Source organism: Tupaia chinensis, unplaced genomic scaffold (assembly GCF_000334495.1).
Source record: "Tupaia chinensis unplaced genomic scaffold, TupChi_1.0 Scaffold000270_2, whole genome shotgun sequence".
In the NCBI taxonomy this organism is placed as follows: domain Eukaryota; kingdom Metazoa; phylum Chordata; class Mammalia; order Scandentia; family Tupaiidae; genus Tupaia; species Tupaia belangeri.
Window position 1 is genome coordinate 3,650,772 of NW_006159751.1, and position 20,028 is coordinate 3,670,799.

A 20,028-nucleotide genomic window follows, 5' to 3' on the forward strand; every position below is an offset into this window, starting at 1 on the left:
AGAGAAAAAGGAAGGGAGGGAGAAAGGGAAAGAAAGAAAAACTTTTAAAAACATTTAGTAGAATAATCTGTTATGGCTGAAGCCTAGAATGTGTAAAGCACAGAAGAAGCTGAGGAGGTAGCCAGAAGCCAGACTGCAAAGAGCCTTGTAAAATGTATTAGGGAGTGTAGATTTTATACCAAGGATCATGGGAAGCCATGAATAGGCTTGAAGAGAGGGTCTTGTTGTTTTTGCTGTCACTGCTCATATGGTTGTTTTAGAAAAGTCACTGACTGAGGACGAGCAGATGGCGTAATGGTTATGTCGCTGGACTCCCTCGTAGTTGAACACAGTTCGAGTCCTGGACCTGGCAGCTTAAACTCACACTGGGTGCATGTGCATGCATACCCAAAATCCTGAGAGGAGAATGGAGGAGAAGGGAATGTGGCATGGCATCCCCCCCTGGGGGGTGATTTCTTGCTTTCTGTCTCTCTCTGTCTTTCTGGCCAGCACACATGCCCTATAGCAAAAACCTCTTAAAAAAAAAAGAAAAGAAAAGTTACTGACAGCAGTTTTGGGGTGGAACTGTATAACTGGTGAGGGGCAAGGGTTGATCTGAAAGGGGGTATCAGTGGTACAAGCCATTGATAATGATATGAGTTAGGCAGTTGTGGGAATGAAAGTTATTTGGTGGTAGAATCAACTGGCTTTGGTGACTGAATGTAGAGTAGAGGGCAGGGGGTGGGGGCAGGCCAAGACTGATTCTCAGATTTCCATGTTCAGGTGCCATTACTGAAGAGGAACAGGTTTGGGAAGGATTTGCTACCATATATATCCCAAATTCTACTCTCAGCTCAAAATCTGGATCTCTTTCTGTGTACTGTCGTATTTGAAATGGTATTTCTAGTATCAGTTCATAAAAGTGATTGATTCTTGTTTAGTAAAATAAATCAAATATAGCAATGCTGCCCTAACTTGAGTTTGTACCTCGGAACTAAAAGGAAGATTTTACTTTAGTGTGATTTCCTTACTGCACAGAAATTTAGTGATCTGTTGTTATAGTCAGTTTTATGAAACAGTTTATTTATTGCTTAATTTTTTGAAATTATTTGGAGAGAATAATGACTAAGAAGCAATATGCAAATAACTATCGTAAGCCTTTTATTTATATATTAGTCTAAAGTAACTTCATAATCAATATTCATCCAAGTTTTAAAAATAAAGGTCATTAAAATAACTTATAGAATAGTTTCCCTCTAAAAAAGTATAATGTTAGTTTGCATTTATCCTGGAGAAGTGAAAATACATAGAATATTTATAACTGTTTCCCAATGTATACATCACATTGTATACCGTAAGTATATGTGACTGTTATTTGTCAGTTATACCTTAATGGGGGGGGGTCTGTTATTGGTGGATTTGTCTCCTTCTCTCTTTCAAGAAATGATCATTGAAGTTTAAAGAGAGTTAACTATTATGTCTTGGAAAGTTACGCCTCCTTTGGCACCAGAATTACTTTAGTGTTTTTGTAGTTTTTAATTTCATGGCTATCTGTAGATTTATAAAAGTGTATTTATTCATCCTGCATTATATAGATTGTCCAAATTTTACCTAACAATGTTAAGTCATCTAAAATTTTTTGACCTGTATTATAGCAGGTAGTGTATATAAAGTACTCTATTCTGTATAGACTGAATTCTTGTTACTCTGATTGTATCCTAAGTTTAAGAGCACTTTACAACCTATATTTTTCTTTCTTTTTTTTTTCCTTAGGCACTACAAGGGCCCCCAGGGATGGGGAAGTACCAGGGGTGGACTATAATTTCATTTCTGTTGAACAGTTCAAAGCACTGGAAGAGAGTGGAGCATTGTTAGAAAGTGGAACGTATGATGGTATGTCCCCAAATATTAATACCACCTCTACTCAGAAAACTATCCAAACGACTAAAATTATTTTAAAGGGAATTTGATCGGTTAAATGCCATTTTTATTTATTTATTTATTTAAATTACCAGAGAGTGTGTGTGCTCTCTGATCATGCCACATTCTCTTCTCTTTCATTACACCATCCTATTGGGATTTTAGGCACATGTACACACATCCCCAACATGTTTCTCAATCCACTGGGGCTGGGGTTCAAACTGCACTATTGCCTTTGTGGGATCTGGCTCCCTAAACCACTAGGGCATGGGCCTAACCCAATATGTTTATTTTTAGAGAGAGATGGGAGAGACAGAACTGCCCCACAGTCCCTTCTCAGTTCTCCTCTCTGGATTTTGGGCATACATGCACATGCCCCCAGTGCGAATTTCAAACCACAGGGTCTAGGACTCAAGCCGTAGTCGGCCATGTAGGAGTCCAGTGTCCCAGCCACCATGCCACTAGTGTGAGTTTTTTAAGCTGCCAGGTCTGGGACTCAAACTGCGGTCACTTACGTGGGAGTCCAGTGCTGTAACCATTATGCCATCTGTGGATTTGGGGCATACATGCACATGCCCCCAGTGCGAATTTCAAACCACAGGGTCTAGGACTCAAGCCGTAGTCGGCCATGTAGGAGTCCAGTGTCCCAGCCACCATGCCACTAGTGTGAGTTTTTTAAGCTGCCAGGTCTGGGACTCAAACTGCGGTCACTTACGTGGGAGTCCAGTGCTGTAACCATTATGCCATCTGCTGGTCCTGGCCCAATACTAATTTTAAAGGAATTTTTTTCCCTCTCGATTTTTAGAGAAATTTTCTCTGGCTAGTTTGAATGTTTCATAGTAATTCACATTCATCATAAGCACTCAAAAAGTGTTTGTTGATTGTTTTTTTATTTGTAGTTGGGAAACCAAAATCTGTATACCTTAAAAAAAAAAAAAACTATACACTTTAAGAGAAAAGAGAATATAGATTGAGTAGAAAAAAAAAAGGCAACAAAAACAGACTAATCGGTTTTCTTTCTGTATCTGTTTCCTCTATCCACTTGATTCCAGGAAATACAGATTTGAGATCAGTTTCAATTTTTAAATGATTTTGTGCTTGACCCATTTTTCCCCTTATCTCACACTCCTCACTGGCAAGGTTGTCCTCTCTCATAGCACTTTGTGCTTTTCCATCATTGCTTTATCATGGTATTATAATTGCCTTTTTCACAAACTCTGTAATAGTAGAAATGATGACTTTCTTATATTATCTCCAGTGCCTGGAGATGGTATTCAAAAAATATCTAACTTTGAATTTAACATAGCCAAATACATATTTGTGTTCTTTCCAAAAGAGCAATTCGTTATAACGTCTCCCTTTAGCAGCACCATGAGCTCAAAACACTGTAACAATCATTTACGTCTTCCTTTATCTCACATTCACATCCAGTCAGTTACCAAATCTTGTCATGTCTTCCTTCAGAGCCTCTTTCTCAGTGCCCTTTTCACTTTCACGGTCTCACTGCAGGCCACCAAATGAGCGTGGGTCTGGACGGCTGCAGTTGATCTCTTCTGTTCCAGTTTCTTTGCTCTGTCTATTCCACTTTGCCCACTGCTGTCACGTTCTTATTCCTCTAGCATAGCTCTGATCACGTCTCTCTCCTATGAAGAACCTTCAGTGATTTCCTTTTGCCTTCTAAGTTTGATCTGATTTCTGGGTTTAGCTCCCATGACTCATTCATTCAGTCAGTCAGTCATTCATTCAATCTTGGTTATTCGTTCAGCAACCATTTATTAAGTACTTACTATGTGCCAAGCACTAGAAAAGAACCTAAAGATATTGTCATAAACAGGGAAGGCACTAAATTAAGAGACAACTTAATTATAAAATGACATGTTATGAAGGAAATAAAAACAAGGGGCTTAAAGAAAATAACAGAAATACCTTCTGTAGATAAGGTGGCCAGTGAAGACTTCTCAGCGGAATTAATGGTGCTCATTTGTTTTTACTTTTGTTCAAATTTCCTCCCTCTTATAGTTAACCATTCTAATATGTTTTATTTTATATTATATGTGTTCTTTCAGAATGTGTGTTGGTTCCTGTGTGCATTCATTTATTATTTATATCTGAATTGTATTCTATATCTCGTTTGGATTTTTACTTTTTCATTTATTACTATGCTTCGTAGATTCATCTATTAAGTTGTCAGAAAAGTTATGATGTATTTTTCTGTGCTTTTCTTTGCAAAAATGCATCCTGACTTCGCCAACGACCCAGTATGTTGCTTTGTCAGCCACCATTTTATTTTTCACTGCTGTGCATCACTCTATATTTTGAATCCACTGTATTGTACTTAACCACCCTCCCAGTGATGGTCTTCTGGATTGCCTCCAACTCCCCATCACCACAGATAAAGCTTCAGTGAACATTATTGAACATGTGTCCCTATAGCCCTGTGTGAGGATGTCTGTGAAATACACACCCACTAACAGAATTGCTAATTTATGGACACTTTCTCTGGTTAAATAGTTGCGTAGTTCTCCAGTCTGCATTCCCCTCAGCAGTGCCTGAGTGTTACAGTAGCAGCTGTAGTAATGGTTCCGCCTCTTCATCAACATTTGGCCTTATCCAGTTAAAGAATGTTACCATCTAGTAGCTTGTAGAAATGGTATCTCATTTTAATTTTGTTTTCTCTGGTAGTCAGAGTTTGGGTATCTTTTTTAGATTCTGATTAGTCTTTTGGACTTCGGCAAATTGTGCATTCATTTGCTTTGTCCAGCTTATAAAAAGTGGGATTAGAGTCACATTTCATTTGCAGACATTCCTTAGATGTTAAGATGTTGGTCTCTTGCTGTATATAGGTATTTCCCAATTCTGTCATCTGTTTCCTTGTCCTGTATTTTTTCATTAAACAGAAATTCTTAATTTTTATGTATGTTTTGTCACTTCTCTAATGCTTTGTGTTTTTGTTTAAGAAGTCCTCTATCCTTGGGGGGCTAGCAAGTGGCATAGTGGCTAAGGCACTGGACTCCCACCTGACATCTGACCGCGGTTTGAATCCCAGACCCATAGACTTGAAACTCACACTGAGCGTGTGTGTACGTGTGCCCAAAAATCCTGAGAGGAGAAGGGATTGCAGTGTGACCATACCCCCTGGAGTGTGATTTCTTGCTTTCTCTTTCTGTTTCTCTTTCTGTTTCTCTTTCTCTTTCTCTCTCTCTCTCTCTGTCTGTCTCTCAGTCTCTCTGGCAAGTGCATGTGCCCTATAGCAAAAAAAAAAAAAAAAAAAAAATCTCCAAAAAAATTTTTTTAAAGCCCTCTACCCTTAAATCACAAAGATATTCTCCTACATTTTCTTCTATTAAATATAATAACTTTGGGACCAGCAGTAAGTGTAATGGCTATGTCACTGGACTCCCATGTAGTCGACCATGGTTCGTGTCCTGGACCTGGTGGCTTAAAACTCACACCGGGCACGTGTGCATGTGTGCCCAAGATCCCAAGAGGAGAATAGAGGAGAAGGGATTGTGGTGTGGCCATCCCCCCAGGGGATAGTTTCTCGCTTCTTGTCTCTCTGTCTGTCTCTTGTCTGTCTGGCGAGCGCACGTGCCTTATAGCAAAAACCTCTCCAAAAAAAATTAAAAAGTATAATAACTTATATGGCACCTATATATGACAGCATAGCATGAGCATGTTATTAATTACTACATGCTCATTTCAAAGGAAATTTAAATTAAAACAATAGTTATATGTCGTTTTTAAAGAATTATTTAGTTTTATTTGTTATTGCTATTTTTTAATAGTATTACAAATTATTTTCTGGAGAACTTATCTTTTTTCTTCCCAATATTTATTTATTTTATTTGTTATAATTATTTTTTAATTTGATGAGAGAAGAGGGAAAAGAGAGAGAGAAAGTGAGATAGCAAGACGCCAGGTCTGAGACTTGAACTGTGGTCAGCCGTGTGGGAGTCTAGCACTTTAACTACCATGCCACCTGCCACCCCCTGTTTTTATTATTGTTGAAGTTGACCAGAGAGAGACAGAGAGAAAAAAGGTAAAGTGAGAAAGCAAGCTGCCAGGTCCGGGACTTGATCCATAGTCGGCCATGTGGGAGTCCAGCACCCCTAACCGCCATGCCACCTACTGGCCCCAGTAGTCATATGTCATTTAATTCCCATAAAGTTAGTTTAAAAATTAAAGTATGATATTGCAAGAAATAGAAGCTTCTATACCCTGCTGGCAAGAATATAAAATGGTACAACCCCTTTGGAGAGCGTCATAGTACTAGCTAATAAATTTGAAGATGTGCATAACTGTGACCTAACAGTTCCCCCTACGTATCTACTCTAGAGAAACCACTGCCCATATGCACATGCAAACATGTACCAGAATATTCACCACACATTGTTTTACGTGGTGACAGAATGAAAACAAGTATCTTAGTAAGGGAATGAATAAAATACATTTACATTTGATTATAAAAATGGTCTACAGATTGTGTATACCTTGTCCCAAATGCATTGGCCACAAAAATATATTTTGAATTTAGATATTTTTCAGATTTTGGAATATTCACATATACGTTATGAAATATTTTGGGAATGAACCCAAGTCTGAACATGAAATTCATACACCTAATTCACCTAGCCTGAATGTAATTACACAGTATTTTTCTCTCTCAGTGTTTTAACTGTGACTCACAATGAACTCAAATATGGAATTGTCCACTTATAGTGTCATGTCAGTGCTGAAAAAGTTCTAGATTTGGAAGCATTTCAGATTTCAGGTTTTCAGACTAGGGCTACTTAACCTATACTATATAGCAGTTGAGTGAATTAGATTTATATGTATTAGCATAAAAAAGCCTTCGAAGTATAATTATATAAAAAGAATGCTACAGAAAGGATATATACAGTATATAGCTTATGAAAAGGAAGACACTGAAACATTCCTGAAGACAATAGTGTTTATGTGCTATGGATGCATGTAGGTAGGTCCTAGATTTGTACACTGTTCAGGGAAATGACACATCAACTTCAGGGTAGCTCAGGGAGTGGAAAGGATAAGCACAGGAAGTTAGGGCTTTCACTGTATGAACTTATGATCCTAAAGAGAATATCTGGAGGATATGCGTTTAAGTAGATAAATATTAATGCATATGTTTATATAAGTAAAAGTTTTAAAACAGGTCTGAAAAGTTTTAGAGCAATTCTAAAATGATGGTATAACTTTTATTCTGTTAATAACTACAGTCAGGGTTCACCAAGTTTTGGATTTTTTACCTGTTGAATCTGAAATCTTAATATTTACCAACAACTCAAGAAAAAGAATTAAAAATTTATTTATAAACTAGCTTTCTTTTGAAATCTAAGCCAAATAATTATCCTTTAAGATAAAGTACCAACAGTTATTATGAGATCATAAAATCCTTTTAGTGACTATGGAGAGCAATTTTAGTATTCTGTATTTTTTTAATTCCCCTCTTAGAAAAAAGTTAAATTTCCTAGAATTAGATAATTACTAAAAATTCACAATGAAATGTGTTTCTAGTGTTTCTAGTAATACTACCACAATGCTTAGAAAAAGCGAATTTTTTATATCGTTGGGGTACATCTGAATTCATCGAAGTATGATTATTGGGCATAATGCAGGAAAAATATCTACCACATCCTATTCCTCACCCTAACCTCTGTTTGGAGTATTCTGTGCCTACTTCCTAGCTAAGTGTGAGCTGGCTTTTTTGTTGATTCTTTGCTTTGCTTTTAGATCAGAAAGCTTATACAAAGTTTAGTCTGTTTTAATATGAATCTGGGCACTCGTCTGTATGACAAAGCTATTTAAAACATGGATTTGGAAGCAAGGGAGTATTTGAGTGTAGAGAGGCCAGATGTAGTTGAAAAAGTTCATTAGTTTTTTTTCATTGATTTGTCTTGAATATTTAATAATTACTGTTCAAACTTCCAAAGACTTCATCCTAATGGTTTCTCCCTCAAAACATGCATGATTTAAAGTAAGCTATGTTCTTTCTAGGTTGCTCTCTCAACCTATACTTTTTTCCATCTAGAAAAAAAAAAAAGTCATTATCTACTTCATTAATAGTGTAGAGAGGCCAGATGTAGTTGAAAAAGTTCATTAGTTTTTTTTCATTGATTTGTCTTGAATATTTAATAATTACTGTTCAAACTTCCAAAGACTTCATCCTAATGGTTTCTCCCTCAAAACATGCATGATTTAAAGTAAGCTATGTTCTTTCTAGGTTGCTCTCTCAACCTATACTTTTTTCCATCTAGAAAAAAAAAAAGTCATTATCTACTTCATTAATTTACTTTATGTGAATTAATATCTTAAATACCTCCTTAGGAGCTAAGAAATTTGATTAGAAGGTATGATTTTTTAAAAAATCATGAGTATTTTACTGCGATCTATATTCTGTAACATTAAAATAATTGGTGTAAGGTAAAACTTGTAGGAGCCACTAGCTGTTAATGTAGCTAGACGGGTAGCGTGCTCTCCCATTGTGTCTGGCCTCCTAATGGGAACTGCAGGACAAATTGAAAAGATACTCATTTGTTTCCATTCTATTCTGGAACATTTATTTTTACTACAAAAATTACAGAACCTCAAAAGGAAAATTAAAGTATTTCTTACTTTCCCAAGAGTAAGTCAATATTAAATTGCGCTAATAATGTCTCTATTTGCTCAATAAATTGTCAGATAAAATACAATTAGGATGCTCAGAAAAAAATGTTTAAATTATTTATACACCAAATAGCCTACATTTCTTTACAAACTGGTTAGTTCTTAGCTTTATCCTTTGCCCCTGTATTTCCTCATTTTACCAAGACCGTTCATTATGTTATACTTTAGAACAAAATTATTTGAGTTAGTTTTAGTCTCTTTTACTCCCACCTTTTATGCCAATTAGTCTTACATGAGAGCACTGATGCATTTAAATTCACAAATTAGAGCCCAAGTAAAGCAAGCCCTGATGGAATAAGCAATCCACATACATAAAGTCACCTTCCTGGCCTTCGTATAGCTATTTTAAAATGTTAGACAGTGACCAGCAGGTGGTGTGCTGGTTAAGGTGCTGGACTCCCACATGATCCTGGACCCGACAGCCTGAAAAATCACACTGGTGCGTTTGCACACATGCCCAAAATACCAAGAGGAAAATGGAGAAGGGGTTGTAGCATGGCCATTGCTGAGGGATGCCCTCTCTCTGGTCAATGCACGTGCCCTATGGTAAAATGAAAAATAAAACAGAAAAAGTTAGATAACGTGTGGCAGGACTGGTTCTGTGGCCTGGTGGTTAAAGACCAGAGCCTACACAGCCAACCATAGGGTTTGATTCCCAGACTCACTGGCTTGAGAAACATTCCCAATGCATGTGCATGCACGCCCAAAGTCTCACAAGGAGGGGGAGATGGAGGAGAAAACTGGCATGGCCATTCTTCATGGGGCAAGGGGTGCTTTCTTTTCTCCTTCCCTGTCTCTCTCTGCTTGGCATACATGCTCTCTGGCAAAAAAAAAAAAAAGAAAAAAAAAGAAAAAGAAAAACAATCATCTATGGTGATTACTTGAGAGATTAGGGTTTTTTGGTTGTTTTTTTTTTTTTTTTTTTTTTTCCCTATTTCTACTCCCAGAAAGGAGTACTTAGGTCTCCTCCTGGTGAATGGTAAATATCCAAAAACCTCATGGTAAGAAACTGGGTAGAGGCATGTACTAGATAATACTGTTCTGATTCTCAATTCAGTATTAGTACTTTCAACTGCTATTATTTTATCCACGTCAGGAAACTTCTATGGAACTCCTAAGCCTCCAGCAGAACCCAGCCCTTTCCAGCCAGACCCAGTGGATCAAGTACTCTTTGATAATGAGTTTGACACAGAATCCCAAAGAAAAAGAACTACATCCGTCAGCAAGATGGAAAGAATGGACAGCTCCCTTCCTGAAGAGGAAGAAGATGAGGATAAGGAAGCTATTAACGGCAGTGGAAATACAGGTTTGTAAATAGATAAACAACTTCTAACTGATCTTCTAGGCTGACTTTACTATGATAGTGAATAGGAAGTAGTGAGCTTTTTTACAAAGCTATGGAGAACAAGTGATGGAATTCTAGCGTTTTTAAAAAGGCTGAGTGTGGAGCTGAGCATATTTCTGTATACTGTCATGTAGGTTAAAAGTGAGTTGTCTCAATTTTGATTTATCAAAAACAAGTTGTTAAAGGTAGTCAAATAATACGTCATAACCCTGCTGCCAAAAATATTTGAGATTGACATCTGATGCTGAACTTTTGTTGGCCTAAGTCCTACCTTAAAGGATATAGACAAAGTTAGATGTTTTAGAATATAGCTTTCAATCTAAGCAAAGTATATAGATTTTGGAAATATACCAGTGAAAATGATCTAGAACGGGTTTTTTTTTTTTAAGCAATATTTTGAATTTAAATTCTGAATTCACACAGAAATTTTTAATATGGCTCCCATATTTTCCATGATATGGAAAAGTTGATGAATAGCAGGATTAAAAATCTACTATTGTAGGTCACAGTTGCCTGAGTTTATATGTTCTTAATTTGAGGGAAAAGAAAACGGTTGTCTTTTCCTTTTCTTTATTTTTTCAACTTCCTCATGCAGAGCTTTCTAGTGATCAGTGAGTGCAATTTCCTTTTCTTTCCTGTCTGTGATCTCCATAGTTTATGCTTGTCATGTAAGCCAGTTGTTAAAGCAGATGTTACATATTCTTTGATGTTAATATTTAAAGGGAGTATGTCCAAGGGTATGTGGGAGGCAGTTTCTATATTGTTTCTTGTGTGTAGCATAGGTTATTGACATTGGATTATATATTTCTTCGTAAGAGAAAATACTCTGAATATTTAAGTGAAAAAATTAACAAAAAAGACTTGCCTAAAAAGTCCTTCATCTTTTCTGAATAAGTACTAACCACTGTTGTTAATTCAAAGTTGGGAGAACGTGTTTTGTGTAGTGCTTTTAGGGACTACCCCTTCCTTGGAAAATCAGAAAATTTGGGGGGAGGGGCCACCAGGTGGCACAGTGTAAGTTAAGGTGCTGGACTCTCACATGGCTGACCACAGTTTGAGTCCCAGACCTGGTGGTTTGAAACTTATGCTGGGTGGGTGTGTGTGTGCGTGTGACTTCCCAAGAGGGGAATGGAAGAGAAGTGATTGAGGTGTGGCTATCCTCCCAGGGGATGATGTCTCACTTTCCTTCTCATTGTTTCTCTTCCTCTCTCTCTCTGGTGAGCAAGCACAAGCAAGTGCCATGTGCCCTATGGGGGAAAAACAACTGAGAAAACCAGATGAAATAGTCTGAAGGACATGAAGGAATTCACAGTTTCATGAAACACCTTTACCACTGGATGGAAAATATCTTTACATATTTTAAGAGCCAAATAAATGCAAAAGTCCCTTCCAAATCTAAATTCTGATGCTGCTGGTTCTTTAAGACCATCAAACAAGTTCAAAATTCAGTGGGAGCTGAGAAAATGGAGAGGATGACTCCCAGTGAGAAAATCAGGAGTTCAATGTTGGTAGTAAGGATAGAATCTGACAGTTTGAAAGGAACAAGAACAGCACTTCAGATGGTTGAAACCACCTGAGCCAACGCTCTGATGTGGAAAAGTAGAAAGTGAGTTATTGAATGTTGAAGTGGGGAGATTAATGTCTCTGTATTGACTGACATGCATGGCATTCCCTTTTGAAAAAGCAATGTCATACACTGTAAAGTTATATGTAATCCAATGTCATATAAAGAAGATTATGAAAAAAAAAAGACAAGGAAAAAAAAAAGAGAGAGAGTGCCCAAAATCTCTAGGAGCACAGCATGGCCATCTTCCGGGGAGGTGATTTATCACTTTGTCACTTTGTCTGTCTCTGTCTCTCTAGCAAGCACATGTGCCCTAAAAGCAAAACTCTCTTTCAAAAAAGAAAATTATTCAGGAAAGTGGAGGTTAGGTAGGTTAGGTAGAGGTTTGTATATTTATACCAAAATTTTTATATATTCTTGTATCTTGTAGTTCAAAATAATGCTAATATGTCCATATAATAATACTAAAAAAATTTTCCAAGAGGCGGTATTATATAAACATCATCTTTCCAAGTCATTGGCTATGAAGTAAACTCCTTTACTCAGTTACTTGGAACTATAGTTTAAAAAAGTATTATATGTAGATTATATAGTTACTTTTGCATTTCTCCAGCATACTTATTTCCCAAGAATATAGTTCCCTTCTAGACTGATTTATACATTTGGTGCTTTTTCATTTCTATCACTTTTTCTGCATAAAAAATAAATTTTGTATTTCATTCATTTATTCATTCAACAAATATTTATTGACCACCTGCCAGACAGCTAAGTGGTAGCTATTGTTCTAAGTGCTGGTAGTAAAGGAGTGAACAAAAGAGTACTCCTGAGGCTTTGCTTTTGGGGCGGAGAGATAGGATTGGCCAACATAACTGCATAACATATATGTTAGCTGGTGCTAAAGAGAAAAATAAAAGCAGAAGAGAAGATGGGTAAGAAGTAGAGGCAGTCAAGATAGAGTGGCAGAAAAGACTTGAAAGAAGGAAGTGAGTAAATTCAGTATAGCTGTGAGAAGAGCATTCCAGACAGAGGAAACTTAAGTACAGATGCCCGGAGGTTGGAGCATGCCTGAAATGTATAAATAACAAGAAAACCAATGTGGTTAGATGTTATCTGTGGTTGGAGTTGAGTGAGGTAAGGTAATAGAATAGAGTAGGGTAGAGTAGAAACCAAGATGGGGGAGCACATATAGGATCTTGTAGGTTATTGGAAGAATTTTCGTTTTTATTTTGTGTTGAGAAACAATTGTAGGGTTTTTTCTTTTTTCCTTTAGAATTATTTATTTAACTTTATTTATTATTATTATTATTTTAAAAATTTGCTTTAGGGTACATACACTCACCAGAGAGACAGAGAGGGAAAGTGAGAAAGCAATCCTCTAAGTCTGGGACTTGAATCACCTTTGGCCATGTGGGAGTTCAGTGGCTTAACCACCACACCACCTGCTGGCCCCCAATTATAGGGTTTCGAGTAACATGGTACAATAAGTGACAGTCTTGTTTTGGCTGCTGTATTAAGAACAGGTAATTGGGGGACCAGCAGATGGCATAATGGTCACGTTGCTGGACTCCCACATACTTGACTGAGGTTCAAGTCCCAGGCCCAGTGGCTTAGAACTCATACTGGATGTGTGTGCATGCTTGCTAAGATCCTAAGAGGAGAATGGAGGAGAAGGGATTGCAGCATGGCCATCCCCCCTGGGGGTTGATTTCTCACTTTCTGTCTCTCTGGAGGGCATGCATGCCCTATAGCAAAAACCCCTCTAAATAAATAAATAAAAAGAATAGGCAGTCAGAAGGCATGGGCATAAGCGAGGCACCAGTGAGAAAATTATTACTGAGTGTGCAAGGAATGAAGTGATAAACTATGTCAAGTACTGCTGCTAATGCAAGTAGGATGGGAACTGAGAACTGATCATTGTCTTCAGCAAAGTGGAGGTTATTGATGACCCTTTATTGATGGGAATTCACAAGCCTTGTTGAACTGAGGTCCAGGGAGAATTGGAAGAGTTGAAGTAGAGGTAGCAGGTATAAATTTGCAGAGTGGTATGGCTGGAAGAAGAGAGAAAATGGGGTACCTGTCAGAGGAGAAAAGCAATTATTTTCTTCAAAGACAGAGAAGTAACATGTGTTTGTGTGGATGTATGGGATCTCTCGGGGAAGATCAGTGATGCAGGAAGGAGCGTGAGAGAACTGCTGTAGGCAAGAGGGCTGGGACATAATAGAGGGTTAGCCGTAGCTGGAAGTACAGACAGTTCCTGTGCGGTGACAGATGGTGGAGTAAGTGGGCACAGTTGCTCCGTAGATTTGATGGTGGGAGTTTGTGAAAGTGCTTTTCTGCTTGCTTCTGTTTTCTCAGTGAAATGGGAAACAAGGTCATCAAATGAGATTAGGGATAAATAAAAAGTAGTAGGTGAGTTAAGGAGAAGGAAGTGTGAAATGGCTATTTAGGAGAGTATCAGAGTGACTGGACTATATATAGGGATGTGTTATGATTGTTTTACGTCATTATATAGCCATTGCCCATGTTTAGCTGTATGTGCTGGCGTGGAGGAGGTGGAGAGTATAATTTAAGCAGAGTTGTGGTTTAGCCTGCATGAAGATGGGCTGTGCAAAGGAATCTGGAGTGTTTACGAGGGAACAATTATAGTGGTTGATCATGGGATTTAAGTTGGGTAAGCAGGGCAGTGGGACAGGAGTAGGGTAAGGAACAGTAAAAGGTACTAAGGAGTGGGATTAATGCATTGTAGGACTTGGATACAGGTGGTGGTTTTACTTAGTTGTACTGACTACATCTGGGATGTTCTGATTCTCAAGACTGCCTGCAGTTTGGAGTTGTTATACTGATATTATATGGTATCTTTTAAATTCTAGAAACAAATTTTAGGTGCTTGAATTGTGGATTCTCTACAGAGTAACCAAATGTTAGTATTCTTACCTACATTATGGGCTTGGGACTCTAAAAAGATTTTAATATTACCGAGCAGAATTATATTTAACAACAGGAAGTTTTCTTTTTTTTTTTTTTTTTGGAGAGATTTTCACTGTAGGGCGCGTGCGCTCGCCAGACAGACAGAGAGAGACATAGAGACAGAAAGCGAGAAATCACCCCCCAGGGGGGATGGTCACGCCGCAATCCCTTCTCCTCCATTCTCCTCTCGGGATCTTGGGCACGCACGCACACGCGCCCGGTGTGAGTTTTAAGCCACCGGGTCCGGGACACGAACCGCGGTCGACTACATGGGAGTCCAGCGACATAGCCATTACGCTAACTGCTGGTTCCCTAACAACAGGAAGTTTTAATGGGCTGTGTTAAGTGTATATGAGGCAGTCTAGTATAGCATTTCAGAGCATGGACCACTCAGATTCAAGTCCTGGTTTTACTGTTTGCTGGCTAGGTAACCTTGACCAAATTAACTTCTCTTTGCCTTAGTTTTCTCAATGGACAAGATAAATAAATATAGTAATAATAGATCTCACAGGGTTACTGTGAAGATTGAGTTAATTTATGAGGGTAGCTTCAAAAAGTTTGTTGAAAAATGATATTAAAGGGGCTGGCAGGTGGCGTGGTGGTTAAGGGCACTGGACTTCCACATGACCAACCGTGGCTTGAATCCTGGACTTGGCGACTTGCTTTCTCTCTTTCTCTCTCTCACTCTCTTACTCTGTTACTCTGAAATAAGCAAAAAAAATTTTTAAAATTTAAAAAGATATTAAAGTATAAATTTGTGAGCCAACTGGTAGTATGGTGATTAAGGTGACTGAAACAAACATGGCCAACTGTAGTTCAAATCCTGGACCCACTGGCTTAAAAAAAACATGCCAGGCATGTGTGCTTGTATGCCCAAAATCCTGAGAGGAAAGTAGAGAAGGGATTGCATGGCCATCCCCCCTAGAGGGTGATTTTTCACTTTCTCTCTCACTCTCTTTCTCTTTCTTTCTCTCTCTCCAGTGAGCACATGTGCCTACAGGCCTATAGCAAACAAACAAAGTACAAGTTAGTTTCGTACAAAAAAAAAAAAAGAAAGAAATCTATGCGTAGTTTTTCTATAGTGTGTATTTTCCATGAGCTTTTGGAGGATCCCTCATGTGTAAAGAGCTTAAAATAGAGCCTGGCACAGAAAAAGACTATATGTTGGGTTGTCGGGAAAGTCATGACGCATCTTTACATAGAAAAAAATACATCATGAATTTCCTGACAGCCTAAAGTACTCCTTTACCTACTACTAGGATTTATACTGAATTGATTCTAGTGTTGTTTTTGCTTCTTTCCCAGACTAGCATCAGAGATGCTGTCCAGGATTAACGTAAAATAATAAATGAAAAAAATCGAGTATGTTTATTTGTTCTTTCAAAATTTACCGCACAATGTAGACATAACAGACCAGGACAATTGCAGTATGTATCTATTTGGCATTTTACTAGAAATGAAGAGGGTTGTTTGAAGACGAGGTAACTATACCTATTTTTCGTGCTATTCTGTTTTGAACATGGCAGAAAACAGAGAGAGGCATTCTGAGTCATCTGACTGGATGAAGACTGTTCCAAGTTACAACCAAACAAGTAGCTCCGTGGACTTTAGGAATTACATGATGAGAGATGAGAATCTGGAACCACTGCCCAAAAACTGGGAAATGGCCTACACCGACACGGGGATGATCTACTTCATTGAGTAAGCAAATGTCTGTATCTTCTCTGCTGTGTCTGTCACTGTGAGGATTGTCTGAGCGTTGTTTTATACTATATGTACATGTACCTATTTCATAAAACTTTATTTCATTTTTGTTTGATTTGGATGAAGGGAAAAATCAGTGTGACCTTTGGCTTTATAAAAGCAGAAGAATTAAAAACAGGTTCATGACTAATGATGGAAAATCTAAAGAATAAAGAATGTTGTTCTTTGCTTTTTTATTGTTTCTTAACTTTTAAGTAGACTTTCCAACTTAGTGATCATTTCAAGAATTTTCATGAAGGAGCGTATTATGATCTGAGCTAAATATTTTCAGTCCTAGAGTTTAGATTTGATGTTTTCAAATAGCATAGTTAAATAATACAGGAGAAAAATATCACTGATCCTCAGAATAATTCATGCAATGTAAGTTTACAAAAAAACCCCAAAAAACCTATTTTTATGTGAAAGCACTACTAAATAATATTTATAGAGATATTGAATACCACATGTACTAAATCAACCTAAAATTATATGTTGTTTGAAGAAAGAATAATATTAGAAGTAGTAGACCCAATAGTTTGGGGAGATTCTCTCTGACAAGATGAGTCACACAGACTTCCTAGAAACAATCTGTTTGTCCTATACAGATTACTCATTATTCAGCATTTTTAAAAAACTGTTCTTACCGTGGTCTCCCAACTAGTATTATACTAGGTAATAGCTGCGTAGTTCTATAAATAGCTCTGGAGTTAGAAAAGGTATAGCAGTTAGATCTAGGATTGATTCCCTAAAAGCATTGGTTTCATCTCCTGAGAGTGGTCAGGGGAGAGATTAGTGAGTCTATCTCATATTAAAGATACCTAACGAAAGATAACTTACATTGTTCTCACTTCTAAAATTAGAAGTTTTATTATAAAGAATTTTTGTATTCTTATATAGCTGTAATTTTTTTTTTCTTTTTTTGGAGAGGTTTTTAGCAATAGGGAGCATGCACTCGCCAGAAAGACAGAGAGAGACAGAGAGACAGAAAGCAAGAAATCCCCCCCCGGGAGGGATGGCCACGCCACAATCCCTTCTCCTCCATTCTCCTCTCGGGATCTTGGGCACGCACGCACACGCGCCCAGAGTGAGTTTAAGCCACCAGGTCCGGGACTCAAATCGCGGTTGACTACATGGGAGTCCAGAGACATAACCATTATGCTAACTGCTGGTCCCTATAGCTGCAATTCTCATCATTAAAGTTGTTTGCTCAAAGTAAAATATTTATGTAGTGAAGTTACAGAATATAATGAATAATAGTTAAAATATTGAGAGCCGAGTACTACCCTCAAAGACATATACAGAAATGAATCAGGAGTGGGCAGCTTGAATCTGTTTCCTCAAATGCTCCCAATTTCACAGCCTTCCCATAGAGTGAGCATCTTGCTGTATTACATAGGAGTCTAACATTTGAAACGCTAATATTTTGTGTATGTGCTGTTCTTTTTACCATATGTATATGCTGCTGACTATGTTGTATGTTTACATAAACAGTGGCCAGGATGGTACAAAATAGACACAACCAGATATACTTTCTGTTTGTACAACTTAAGGGGGTTTTCACCTATAATTTAAACTTTTGACTCATACTGCCTTTTGAAATAAGGTGTAGGATCACTAGAAGTGGATGAAATATTTTTAGAAATAGATAATGAGACACTGAATCTGGCAGAACTTCACTCTAACAGAGATAAGTTAGTAAATTATGGGGGACGTACTTGTAAAAGAAATTATCTCTATACTTAAATAGTACTTAGATGGATTAAAGACTTAAATGTAATACCTGGAACTGTAAAACTCTTAGAAGAAAGTATAGGAGGCAAGATTCATGACACTGAGTTTGGCAAGGACTTGAATATTGATACTAAAAGCATAGGCAACAAAAGCAAAAATAGACAAATGGAACTGCATTAGACTTAAAAATTGCTCAGCAAAGAAAATAATCAACTGAGTATAAAGACACCTATAGACTAGGAGAAATATTTGCAAACCATGTGTTTGATAAATGGTAAATAATCAGAGTACATTTGAATATTTGCTGCTAAATAAAGCGATTTTGTTTACTATAGCCAATATGATTGATCTTTATTGCTGCTGCTAAAACATGGAACTGTAAGAAAAAAGGTATTAATATAGATTTATAGTCTAGTTACTCCATTTGAGAATAAGCCCTATGAACATTTGTTTGTTTCCCCCCACTTAACAAACTACATGCCCCTGTGCCTCTTTGAGCCCTGGGCCCTTTCATTTTGCTAAAATAAATTTACTGGTTTTATTGGGTCATCGGAAAAGTCACGATGCATTTTTGCATAAAAAACAGAAAAGCATGTCATAACTTTTCCGACGGTCCAGTAGTTTGGGAAGATTCTCTCTGGCAGGATGAGTCACACAGACTTTCTTGAAACAATATGTTTGTCCTGCACAGATTACTCATTATTCAGCATTTTTAAAAAAGTGTTCTTACCATGGTCTCCCAACTAGTATCATACCTGGTAATGGTTGCGTAGTTCTGTAAATAGCTCTAGAGTTAGAAAAGGTATAGCAGGTAGATCTAAGATTGATTCCTGGAAAGCATTGGTTTCATCTCCTGAGAGTGGTCAGGGGAGAGATTAGTGCGTCTATCTCATGTTAAAGACGCTAATGAAAGTTAACGTACATCGTTCTCACGGTACTTCCATAATAACCTCATGTGCCCCCCCCCCTTTTTTGGCTTTACTATATCTATTTTTCTTCCATGACTTTTTCTTTAATATCCTTGTATTTAGAGACTTAAACTAACACTGTCTACACGGCAATGTGATAGTTTCGTTTTCAGCACTGGTGTCTATTGCATGGTGATCTGGTCTGAAGCTGACTGACCGTGAGCTGTAATGAAATGGAGCAGACACGGCTCTCAGAAGCATCTTTGGCCTATTACGTAAAAAAGGGCAGGGTCGGGATCTTTTCGTTCTACTTCTGTCCTGTATAGTCTGTTTTGATGAAGACTTAGCTTTTTGCAATAGAGTGTAACTGTACCCATTGTGCTGACTTGCACCTTGCAGGACTTGCATGTTGCAACCACTTTAAAACCTTGTTTTATTCTATTTCATTTTAAAGAGCCCCTGTGAGCGCAGAGGCTCTGTTTAGATTGCTTCTTATATTCCCAACCTCAGTACAGTGCACATCAGAGACACTCAGGAAAGAGAGTTTTTTTTTTTTTTTTTGAAGGGCGGGAAGAAAGAATTGAGCCAGCAAGCAAACAAGGTTTTCAATGCAGTGTTTGCAGCCAGATGATGCTCAGTGTATGGCTATGCCCACCTTTTGAAACTGCTTAAATGAGTATCTGTTATTCTGTAGTTGGCATTTTACCCCTTCTTTAAAGTCTCCACTCAGATTATTGCCTCGAGCATACCTTTCCTTTATGGCAGTTTTGAAGTAACAGATTGAGCACAATACGGTTTTGAACCTGAAGTAGACAAATGGAACCTGCAGGAGACAAATGTTCCAACCCCAGATACCTTTCGGTCGCTTGTAATCTTTTCTTGTGTAATGCTGTCTTCTCTCTTTACTTTACTGTTTCTAATTGAAATCTTTATTCCACAGCCACAATACCAAGACAACCACCTGGTTGGATCCTCGTCTTTGTAAAAAAGCCAAAGCCCCTGAAGACTGTGAAGATGGAGGTAGAGATTCACAAATATATAATACCATGCTTGGTCTCTTAACCCTTTCTTGCTTCTTGCTTAGATAACGAGTTTTCCAAAACCCTAAACAAACCATACTGTGCATAAGCACTTAAGCGGTGGGTGGATATCATAATCAACTGACTACAGTAATTATGTCATTACAT

The 20,028-nt window shown here is 37.7% G+C and overlaps 1 protein-coding gene across 6 annotated transcripts in view; it reads left to right on the top strand.

The window, feature by feature from the left end:
• The window catches only part of MAGI3 (membrane associated guanylate kinase, WW and PDZ domain containing 3), a 302,211-nt gene that overhangs the window by 169,206 nt on the left and 112,977 nt on the right, over positions 1-20,028 (top strand). For all 6 annotated transcript variants that reach the window (XM_014588240.2, XM_014588239.2, XM_006149615.3 and 3 more), the window contains exons 3-6: positions 1,753-1,872; positions 9,680-9,889; positions 15,986-16,160; positions 19,782-19,861. In XM_014588240.2, the coding sequence (XP_014443726.1) occupies positions 1,753-1,872; positions 9,680-9,889; positions 15,986-16,160; positions 19,782-19,861 (585 nt within the window). The remainder of the gene's footprint in view (positions 1-1,752; positions 1,873-9,679; positions 9,890-15,985; positions 16,161-19,781; positions 19,862-20,028) is intronic.